This window comes from Myxocyprinus asiaticus, chromosome 9 (genome assembly GCF_019703515.2).
Source record: "Myxocyprinus asiaticus isolate MX2 ecotype Aquarium Trade chromosome 9, UBuf_Myxa_2, whole genome shotgun sequence".
NCBI classification, from domain to species: Eukaryota; Metazoa; Chordata; class Actinopteri; order Cypriniformes; family Catostomidae; genus Myxocyprinus; species Myxocyprinus asiaticus.
Window position 1 is genome coordinate 17500568 of NC_059352.1, and position 12300 is coordinate 17512867.

At 37.3% G+C, this 12300-nt stretch overlaps 1 protein-coding gene across 1 annotated transcript in view; it reads right to left on the minus strand.

Annotated features, from left to right (window-relative positions):
• LOC127446533 (phospholipid-transporting ATPase VA-like) overlaps positions 1-12300 on the minus strand; it is an 84501-nt gene that overhangs the window by 8629 nt on the left and 63572 nt on the right. The window contains exons 14-19 of the mRNA XM_051707517.1: positions 11956-12298; positions 6480-6556; positions 4356-4481; positions 3817-4017; positions 3167-3247; positions 2848-2952 (exon numbers count right to left, since the gene is read on the minus strand). Of these exons, the coding sequence (XP_051563477.1) occupies positions 2848-2952; positions 3167-3247; positions 3817-4017; positions 4356-4481; positions 6480-6556; positions 11956-12298 (933 nt within the window). The remainder of the gene's footprint in view (positions 1-2847; positions 2953-3166; positions 3248-3816; positions 4018-4355; positions 4482-6479; positions 6557-11955; positions 12299-12300) is intronic.

A 12300-nucleotide genomic window follows, 5' to 3' on the forward strand; every position in this document is an offset into this window, starting at 1 on the left:
AATATCAAAATTACCTTCAAGTTGAGAACCCAAAAATGAAAATTCTCAAATAATTGACTCACCCTTGTGCCATCCCAGATGTGTATGACTTCTGCAGAACACAGAGTTTTAGAAAAATAGATCTGTATGTCCACACAATGAAAGTAAATGGTGACTCAAACTTTGAAATACCAAAAAGCACATAAAGGCAGCATAAAAGTAATCCATAAGACTCCAGTGGTTTTATCAATGTATTCTGAGGCAATCTAATCGGTTTTGGTTGAGATCAGATCAAACTCTTTTTTTACTTTAAATCTTTACAACAGCAATCTCTAGGCATGGCCATGATTTCAAGCTCGATTACACTTCTTAGCGCCATCTAGCGTTCTGCGCATGTGTCAAGAACTAGGAAGTGTAATCAAGCTTGAAATCATGATTGTGTCTAGACATTGCAATGGCAAGATGTGCAGTGAAAAATGAGTTACATTTTGGTCTGTTCTCACCCAAAACCAACTGGATCACTTCAGAAGACATGGATTAAACCACTGGAGTCTTATGGATTATTTTTATGCTGCTTTTATGTGCTTTTTGAAGCTTCAAAGTTTTGGTCACCATTCACTTGACATTGTATGGACCTACAGAGCTGAGAAATTCTTCTAAAAATCTTTGTGTTCTGTAAAAGAAAGTCATACACATCTGGGATGGCATGAGGGTGAGTAAATGATGAGAGGATTTTCATTTTTGGGTGAACTATTCCTTTAAGCCAACTCTCAATCTGTCAATAAGCAATGGTTAACTTTAGCTCTTCAGTTCCATCCTGTTAGTTTCATTGTGTAAATGATCAAGTTATAATTAATAAAGTACAAAAGCTTGACCAGAGCATATTTATGAATGTCTCATAGATTATTTTATAGATGTACTTCCTTAAATTATATAAAAGTTACAGAGTTCAAAATGTACTGCACAAGAGGAATGACCCACACATACGTCAATGCAAACAGAGCAGTCCCACTACACAACTACTGCACAGCACATGCATAAAAATATATATATATATATATATATATATATATATATATATATATATATATATATATATATATATATATATTAGCTTTGGTCACTCTGTGCATGCCAGCAGTGTAGACACCACCCTAGTGTGCTAGAGAGACACGCAGTGGGCTGGACTGGGGCTGCCTGCATGGGCTGTCAGGCTGATGTATGACCCCTGATGGCAGAGTGTGTCCCAGTTCAAACCAATCATTGAGACTCCCTGCGTAAATGTCTACGGCTGTGTCAACATCATCCTAGTCTTCCTCGTCAGTCCTTTCATAGCTGGAGAGGCGAAGGAAGGGCTTGCTTTTAGGGATGGCACTGATCCGATACCTGTATCGGTAACTGACGTTTTTACATGGATCAGGTATCGGTTCGACGAGCCCGATCCAAATCCGATACCGCATGTTGGTCATTGACGTTACTGTCAAGCTCAAAGAATTACGTAACCTTCAAATCACCATTAAAGTAGTCCATATAACTAGTGCATGTTATTCAGTCTCTTACAGTCATCCAAAAGCTTTGTGAGTTGCAAAAGGCTGTGTTTAATAATAAATATACAGTCAGCATGCACAGCAAGTAGTCTCTGGCACCACGCTTTAATGAACGAGCGCCGCTCTGCCGACACACACATAAACAGGCGCAGAGGCACGTGATGCGCTGCTCAGCGCAATATGTGGTCGCTCCACACAAACTCCATCTCAGATGTAGATGATCAATAGTTCGGTCCGCCTACAACATGCATTGAGAACGGCACCGGACAAGCATTTTACCACACGTTGAATGAGAAGCGTATTACACTACTGTAAATTAGCCAACAAACAAACACTCAAACAGAGACACACTGGAGCGCTCAGAATATTCAAAATAAAAGCCTTAAGAAATTACAACCAAAATGTATTACCAATGTATAGAAAAATTATTATTATTATTTATACTTATTATTATTAGAAATTAAAATAAAAACAAATTGGGTTCCAAAAATTACTGTGTGATTGAAAAGTGGAAGACAGAGACAGAGAGAGAGATCTGAAAGCATTTACAAGTCCAGATACAAGTTAAAATGTGTAAAGAGAACTGGCTTCTTTTCTACTGAAGACTTTCACTGGAAATACTGTTATTTATGCTGCTGCATCCTGCAGACTAGTTAAATATAAAGTTTTGCACATGCTTTTATGTAAATGTTTTTTTGTTTTCCTATTTTATAATGAAATAATGTATTGTTAGAGGTTTTTGTTTCTTTACACAAAGAGTACTCCCAATCAGTTCCACACAGTGAATTATAGAGGTTCTAAACTCATTAATAAAAAAACAACATTGGTGTCGGTTCGGGGTCAGCCGATACTGATCGTTCAAGTATCGGAAGAGAAAAATGATATCGTTCCATCCCTAATTACTTTCTCTTCTCATATAAAAATAATGTCAAGGACGGGTTTCTGATTGAAGTGTGCTTATACACATTGCAAAACCGAAAGCCATTGCTTGAGAGGACGTTTAAGCTACTGTGATGTGTAGCAAATGTGTGAAACGTAGTGGCACCCACAAGTTCACTCTCTCGAGGACAAGCTGGGTCTTCATCGCACGTTTGGTGCAGTTTCAATATTCATTTGCACAGTTCAAATAACTACAATATACAATGGTGCTTCATAATAAATAACAGTGGGGTGAGAGTTCTGAGAAGTAACAAAGGCAATCCAGCTTTGATAATGTGTTACATCGAAGTATGAATTATGATGAAAATCATATTGTGAGGTAGCTGGTGATACCTACTCCTACCTATTACATTTTACAAAGCAAAACTGAAGCGAAACTCACCCAGGTTTTGGTTTCGATGCCCAAGTGGAGCAAAATGGTGAAAAGAGCCAACGTGGTGATGGGAGTGCCCCACGTGAACAAATCCACATCAGAGTCAGCGTAAGCCTGAGAGTGTATAACAAGAGAACATAGTGTTGGACTTGTCTCCTAAATTACAGTGACATTGTATTATTATGTGTTAGAATATAGAGTTTGTATTTATTGTTTTACAAGGTTCCATTAAGGACTGATGGCTTTTATCTCAAGCGAGACATCATGTCTTGAATGGATTTTGCATGCAAATTTTAGCAAACACACATAATAATCTAATCAAACTTACAAAGTAGGGGATGAAGAAACAGATGAGGCTTTGGTAGAAGGCATCAATCATGTTCATCCAGAACATGTAGGGTTTATATTCCTGTAAAAGGAATTCAGACATTCAGGGGACTGAAATCAGCTCTTGTTTTATTAGAATGTCATTAGATGCTCAGCTAATGGAGTCATAGAATGTCACTGTTTGTGAATAACACAAAATTAAAAGAAGATGACCTCAGCAGAGGCATATTGTTAGCAAAACAAAGACAACTGCTGCAGTTTAATTATCCCAGGTTGCACAATTTCAGCATTCGGTGGATGATTAGTGGTTTTTATAAAATGTTTGCGCTCGCTTTTGCTTTTCCCCCTCATGAAATTCGGCACAGAATACAAGGCCCATTTTAAAATGGGTCAGCAAAAAACAATCAAAGCAATAACTGTGGCAACCGCGGCACGGGTAATATATTTCATCTGCTAACAGAGGAACTGCTGACACTGCATACTGGGGCCAAATCATGTGTGAATATATGTGACAAAATGCTGTTCATGAGTTTTTATTTACCATTTACATTATGCTTCCAATAATTCTATCGGTCTCCATTCTAATTCCGTTTATGCACTTCATTGTCGGTGTAACTGTGTTTCTGTCCAATCAGTGGCTGAGAAATGTACCTCTGAGTTTTGTCCATTCATGTAAAGCTGAGGGAGCTCCTGCAGGGTTTCTGCTGACACATCTTTGTCCAGGGTGCCGGTGATGAGCTGAGGGAATGCGGAGAACATCAGGTTGAAGAAGATGAGATACCACTGATCAACCATGGCTGACCCGGAGAACCCACAGTAGAACTGATACCAGAAGATGAGGGCGACGAACATCTAGGGTGAGAGAGAGAGTGAGAAAAAAAATACAAAATAAAAAAACATTAAAAGGTCTACAATGAGGTCAGCAGATGTTGCCTCATTAGAAGTCCTGCATCTTGATTAAGTGAGAGACATTTCCAGGATCCAGCAAAAATGTATCTTCATTAATAAGAGAAAATGAAAAACAGACGACAACATTTAAAGCTTCTTACTTAAAGCTACTCGCATCATGACATTTTAATAAATCTGTTACAATGGCTCTGTAATATCCTGAAAAGCCCCTTTAAAATGTAGTTCATCTTATTTATTGATGCTATCATAGACAGGAACATAAGCAAACTTCAGGCTCTTACAGCATTTTTGTAGAAGAAATAGAGGATCATGTTGGCTAGACGAGAGTAACACCAATGGCCATGAACCAAGAGCAGCTTCTGCAGGTATCGAAACCGTGGAAGGGCAAAGTCACTGGCCATGACCGCCTATAAAAACAAAGAAAGAAGGATCAGTTTAAAACAAAGTTACACAAATATATAATCCACTACATATTACTAATTACATCTCTAAAAATGTAATCAAATTACATTACTGATTACTTCATCTTAAAAGTAATCACATTACTAATTATTTTACTTTTAAGTTGCTTTCTAAATATCTTTTCCTAAAAAAAGTTTTTGGTTTTCTGCTCAAATTCAAAATATCTATATTTCCTACTCATTCATTTCTCACACACCCTTCAGCTGTCACAGAAACACTAACAGTCGCATAGGAATTCATATTTGAAATGTATTATACATATTACTTTAGTGCAAGTAATGTACTTAAAAGTAATTACTTTCATTGAAAGTCAGTAACTGTAATCTGATTACACAAATGTAAAATATGTTACATTACTTTTTTGACTAAAAAAATAATTAGATTACAGTAACTATTTTGTAATCGGATACACCCAACACTGTCCATACTAATGTTTTTTTTAGTCATCTTTTTCCAAATTATGCATTACTAAAGAGGGTTTTGTTTAGGTTTCCATTATTGCTGGAGGAAAATGCTATTTCAGTGTGAATGACAGGTGTAAAAGTTGCAAAACTGATGCATTTTTAAACAAAAATGTGCAGATGTGGCTGAAGATAATAACACATTAATATACTGTTTGTCAGTACAAGTGCTCTCAAATCCTGTGACATGTTGGTACATTGAGGTCTTTGATCACATCTGCCTTAAAGTCTAAGATCCATCATAAGAAACACACAAACATGGTGGTATGGCATCCCCATATATTCACAAGGCAGAAGACTAACATCAGCCTGGTGACAACACACTTGTTTAAAAAAAGAAAAAGGGAGGACATTTTTGCATAAAAAAATTATGAAAAGCCTCCCTTGCTGGGGATTCTGGTGAAAATGATCGCCCGTCCATCACCCATCTATTCTTTATGATACGCTTGTGACAGCTGCATGCGTCAGGCATTTATTGTTAACATCTATAAATGTGACAGATACGACATTGCCACTTCTAATGGTGGTTGGGATTTTTAATCAGTTACCTTTGGCCTGACACCGTCATCAGCCATGTTTTCCACCCTTGCTGTCTTTCTCTAAAGATCAAGGACTGAAAGAGCATGTTAAAAAAAAATAGCTCTTTCCTGGCAGTTGAGATCGGGTATTACTCTGCCATGTTTAGTATATACTTGGAATGTCAAAAGTACACAGTACTTCAGTACAAAGTCGATTCTACAAAAAAATAAAAATAAAATAATAATAATAAAAAAATAATATATATAAAAAAATAATAATAATAATCTTAAAAATAATTGTAATGATACTTTTTTTTTTTTTCAGTACACGCTACTGACAGAATGCTGCCTTTTAATACTTGTATGCATAATTGTGTGGATGGTCATATGTACTTGGTCAAAATGTGAGGTATTAATGTAAACAAACTCAGTTATGTCTTAATTGAACTGTTTTATTATATATTTGCTTACTTTTTTTCCAACATTGAATGTTTCCTAAATACTGCTGTTAAATGCCAGAAAAACTTAAAGCACTTTTTATTTAAATTGTATCTTCTTTCTTTTGCTATTATTTGTTCTAATACTATTGCCATTCACTTTCATTGGATCTTTTCGAGTATGAGGCATTTCTGAATCTTGGCCAACAAACTTAATAAAACATGAATAATGTATATTCAGTATCATGCCACATTAACTGTGCAGTAATGCTTTGCAATGTTCATTCCTCTTTTACTTTGGACTTAAAGCAGGGTGTATAAAGAGTTGTGTTGTGGCTTAATTTAGTTGTGTTTTCAGCTTTTATTTGCTTTGCTTATTTGGTTGTACTGTGCACCCTCAGCCACTGTAGACAATGTGCAGTCATTATGTAATGATTTTTAATCTTTACACTGTTCCATATCCTCTTTTAAACATCACTTTCAGCATTGCTTCCAGCATTACTTTCATCTTTCCCAGATCTTCTTACCTGCATGCCCTCCTGTCCCGAGATCCCCACCCCTACATCAGCTACTTGGATCATACTGACATCATTAGCCCCATCACCTAGAAAGATTGAGAAAGCAGGAGAGAGAGACAGAGACAAAGACAGAGAAAGAGGTAGAGGAGTTATCACTTCCCATTGACTTTGCACAACGTCAGCCTGCATTAATGCAAACATTGCATCAGCAGCAAAGTGCTCTGCTGGCAGAAATAAACAATATAAATTAAAAGTAACAAGGAGACCAGAACCTAGCTGTGGCTTCTGAAGTCAACTGGAAGGGGACAGTGCATTAATAGGGTGACATTACCTTACATCAGTGTTTCCCAACCACTATGGGAAACTGGGTTTTATTACACTAGTGTGCCATGAAAGGAAAAGTGTGCAGTGGAAAATTATAAAATTCCACAAAATAAATAAATGCATGAAAAAATAAAATAAAAAAACATTTCAGGGATCCAAACTCCTCACCTTTCGGAGAAATTCGCCGTTTTGAAACCATAATCGGTCACTTTTGTGATTGTGAAGAGCAATGATTAATGTGCAAAAGTGACTGATTTATACGAGTTAAGGGTCTTTCACATGACTCGCGTCAGCGCTGCAGAATACATTGAAATCTATGAAGTGACGCCACTTTACACCAAGGTGTTTTTCACACACGTCTTTGCTTCACCAATAATGTCTTTGAGAGTACAAAGCGACAAGAAATATTTCAAAACTGTCCAAATTTGTGAAGAGACATTGATCATGTCTCATAATTTCTTTTAATTAAATATTACCTTATCGTTTACGAATATCAGAGACCCCAGTTATTGAACTAATTTAAATTCACCAAGAAAACGCTTAGACCTAAACATAAACGAGTCCTTTTAATAAACATTTATTCTCTCTTCCAAATACATGTTTTCAATGTTTATTGTGCACACTTCGCTTTCTGCACCACTTTTCATGTGGAGTGCAATGCGCCGCTTGACGCTAACATTGAACAGAGCGTTGACGCCTCGATTCAACTCATGTAAAATGCGCTTTACAATGAAGAAAGAACATTATTGAAACTCAAAATTATTATTATTTGTCTATTATTGTGGTCTTTTCTGATAAGTCATGCTCAGCAGTTTAAATACTGTAGGAAAATGATACCGCAGATCTGCTTTGTGTTTATATTATAATTCTTATACTGAAGTCAGTAGATTTGTAGCCATGCAAGTTTTAATAAAGGAGAAGGACGTTATTGAAACTCACTATTATTGTTGTCTTTTTGAATGAAAAATAATGCTCAGACTGAAGGAAGACTATAGATCATCTTTGTTCTTTTAATGCTTAAACACTATAAATTCTCTTGGTAGATTTCGGTCATGAACGACTCAAAATGATTCACTCACTCATAGCACATAAGACGCTCATTTGTCGCCACCTAGTGACATTTAATCAGTTAATAAAATTGAACAAATTTGTGAAACAGAAGCAAGCCTCACTAAAATACTCTTTATTTTGCAGCTAATTCTGCACAATTGTAAACTTGAATAAACTTGAATCACTAAAATAGCTGGAACTGGTGCTTATAGCTTATTCTTAAAAAAGAAATAAAAAAGAAGCGAATTTGTTGTTTTTTCATTACCCATTTAGCGCTCTTGCTACCTATGTCCTCACACAGCATAGACTACCTATGTGATTTTTTTTTTTTTTTTTTTTTGCATAGCCGAATTTCAAACATTACAAGTAAACACGCTACTAAGACGGACAGAAAACATGGACAAGTTCTTGAAAAGGAAAAATATTGACCATGGATAGCCTATGTGGGATAGTGGTGTGCCGTAGAATTTTTTTTAGTCGTAAAAAGTGTGTCGTGGCAGAAAAAAGGTTGGGAAACACTGCCTTACATCAAATGTCACCTTTAACACACCTAGGCTATATTCTATTCTAGACAATTACAGTTTGGTGAAATCCTAAGTGTACGTAAAGGTAAGACTTTTATTCCCATAGAGACCAGTCAACAAACATAGTTTCCAGTCGATACAATACAGGCATACATTTTTGCTAGCCTCCTGTCCAACAAATTGAATTTTTTTTAAAAAAGGAAACATCTGTGAAAAAATTTGGTAACTCATTCCCTATTTATGCAATACAAATGACCTGTAATACGCATTCTTCATCTCCTTCCAACCCCAAAGTTTTTTTTCTTCTGTGGAACAGAAAAGTAATTTTTCCTATTAAAACCATGGTCAGCTTTAGAGTTTTGGTAGGGGGTTAGACTTTATGATTAGGTTTAGGTTTGGGTTAGGGGTTAAACTCATAACACTTGTGATGAGGAGGAGGGCGTGGCCAGGCCATGTGGGTGTGGGCCTGGCGAAGAGTTGGCCAGTCAGCGGGAGAGGGATAAAGGGAAGCCAGATATGCCAGTTCGAGAGAGAGAGAGAGAGAGAGAGAGAGCGTGATGAGACGTGTGAGCTGTGTGTGTGTGTGTGTGTGTGTGTGTGTGTGTCTGTGGGTTTTGCTGCAAACCACTCTTTATGTTTTAAGTTCCTTTGTGTCATTAAAAGTTTACATTGACTGCTCAGCCAGTTCCCGCCTCCACCTTGCCCATCTTGTGAACACGTTACAACACTGTTCATTGATTTATGTTTCAATATGGGAGTAAAAGTTGTAAGTTTTTGTATGAGCCAACATGTTCAATTTCAAAGACATCTATTATTATTACAACTTGTCATGAGACTGGTTTGACATCCCTCAAGTATTAAACTAAAGCTGCATGGAGGTCTGATGCAATTTTGCATAATCAAAATATAGTATGACTGCCCTTGTATTATAAATGTAACAATAAAGGTTTTATTTGACTCAAATGAACTGTGAAAGCAATGATACCACATTAACCGATAATACATTTTACATTTATAGTAATAACTCTTCTGTATCGGGAGAGGCAGATTGTTTTACAGTTAACACATAAAAACTGTTTGAAGATGTTTGGCTTGGACCTTTAAACCTGCCTTGAGGTTGTTTTTAAACTCATTCTCTGTTGCATGAGTTATAGAGCACAATGCTAACTTAACCCCGAGCTATCATCAAAGCCCGACTTTTGAGCTAATAAGCTAGTAGGCTTTAAAGTATACTGAAAAATAATAACCTGCTGAGACCATCCGTTGCCTTTGTCCAAACTGAAACAAACAAAATACGGCAGCCAAATTCAACAAGACCATCTTTATTTGAAGTACAACAACAAAGCAAATATGCCTAGCGTGAGAACTGGTAACATCTGCCGTGAATGTTTCTCCCCTTGTACACCCTAAATGTTCATTCATTAAGCCATGCGTTGAGGAAGACAAGGCCCTGATTAAATTTTTAATGAAGTCTGTCAATTTTGTGGCAGGAGAGTGTATTTACAGCACTGCAGAGGGTAGTTTGAGCACTCCTTCCCTCCTTTCCTTATAAAATGACAGTGTTAAAGTAAAAAAGATTTGCCTCTGTCGTTCCCTGAGCCAGAAATTAATTACAAAATCTTTATTAAGGGAAAAAAATGGAGGGGGGGCTACCTGAGGTAACCTATTGTTCCTATTTCCTCTATTCAAGAGGCAGGTGGCTTAGTGCTGATGCACCTTGCATCTCTCTCTCACTCCCTAAAGCCATCTGGATAATTAGCCAGAGTGCTGCGTAGACTTGTAAATGTGACATTCTGCGTTGGGGAAAGGACAGACACGTGCTGTCCAGTCACCACTGAAATGTTTACTTGGCAACTCTGGGGACCATTAATCTCTGAATTCGACTTGCCAAGCAAAAAGTATAAGAAACAACAAAAAAGGAACATCTATGCTGCCCATTTTGTGCTTCTTATAAAAGGTACAATCTCAAGCCACTAGCATAAGAACACAATGATGTTTATTTGTGTGTATAGTCTTAGTTTGCAGTTGTGCGAGGTTTAAAGCCACTAAGGGCCCATCATACCCAGGGTGGACCTTGGAGACCTTGTTCTCCTTCTTAGGAACAAAGCCAAGAACAAAATACTTACAATACATGTGGACATCCAAACACAAATGTAAAAACTATGGACATCCCTTTGCGGTTATAAAAGCTTTCATTCTTTTGGGAAGACTTTTTACTTGATTTTGGAACATGGCTGTGGGGATTTATTTCATTGATATGCCTTGATCTACTGAAAATGTTTGTCTAAGGAGATTGGCCATGAAGAAGCATGTTCGGTAACACTTTACAATAAGGTTTCATTTGTTAACAGTAGTTAGTTCACAGCATTTATTAATCTTGGTTAATGGTAATTTCAACATAGTAATACATTTTAAAATCAAAAGTTGTATACGTTAACATAGTTAATGCACTATGAACTAACATGAACTAACAATGAACAATTTAATTTTTATTAACTAACATTGACAAAGATTAATAAATGCTGTAAAAATATATATTGTTCATTGTTAGTTCAAGATAACTAATGCATTAACTATGCTGATGAATGGAACCTTATTGTAAAGTGTTATCGTCCGTTCTCTAGGTATGCAGGTGAAGTATAAATGCATTCCATTTCCTTTGAAATCCTGCTATTCTAAACCCATATGAAACCTTTCTTCAGTGGAACACAAAAGGAGAGGAAGAATGTTAGCCTCAGTCACCATTCACTTTCATTGCATCTTTCTTCCATAATATGACCACGTTTACATGCACTTAAGAAAACGCTTTATTCCAGGGTTTTTTTCAGAAAGCCGTTTTCTGAAACTTCAGGTAAATGAGAACGCCGATTTCCTTACACCACTTAAAAGATTAAGAGAAAGCGGTTTAACACACCTGGGTTTCTCCCAGAGATCACAGCTTAATGTGGCCATGTAAAGACATAAGCAGCATTCTGAAGGGTGTTTGAAGAGTGTGCATGTGCCAGAACAGACCGAATAACAAACGCCATAGGATGGAGCCCAACAAGTCAACACAGGGGAAAGAATTCAACATTTCTGGGAGTATAGTGGGAAAAGCACATACACTATAAACTAAACCCATTTATACACACTAGTGTAAAATATCAACTGTCCCTCACGTTCACATGCGCTCCTTCACTGGGGGAATCCCAGAGTTTTACATAAGAAGAAAACTCCAATATTGCAGTGCAATTCCCCTGCAGAAACAAAAACAACTCTGGAACAACTCAGCTGTGGATAAAAGCTGCTTACTAACTGAGCAGCATATATATATATGGGAATAACAAGTATGCCGCTTATACAGTGCATGTGAACCGAAACGCTACTCTCACAATAAGCCGCTTTCTGGTGAAAGAGAATTGTGACTGTGCCCAGAGTCATTCTGCCTAACAACTCCTTTTGTGTTCCACGTGATAAAGAGTCATAAGGGGTTGGAACAACATGAGGTTGAATAAATGATGTAATTTGATTGAACTATCCATTTACAATGAAAACATTTATGACAAACACTGGATAAGTGTAATAACATATTTCAATCCTGAACTTACCTATCGCCAATGTCATGACCTTGAGCTTGTTACGCACTAACTTCACCACCATGCTCTTCTGCAGGGGCGTTGAGCGACAACACAGTACGGACCTGCAGCTTCGAGCCACGGCCAGGAACTTGTCCTCCAAACTCTTGTCCAGTGCATAGGCCAGGGTGCGGCCGTCAATCACCAGCCCAAGCCGGTGCACAAGGAAGGGGCTGGAGTGCGTAGAGGTGGCCGGGGAACAAACCGGAGAGAAGTGGACACCAGTATAGTCTCTAGCAGGATCTGGTGAAGGGTTGCAAAGGAACTTGGCTTGGATGTAGTGCAAACTGTTCTCAAGCAATACAGCACAGGCCTCCT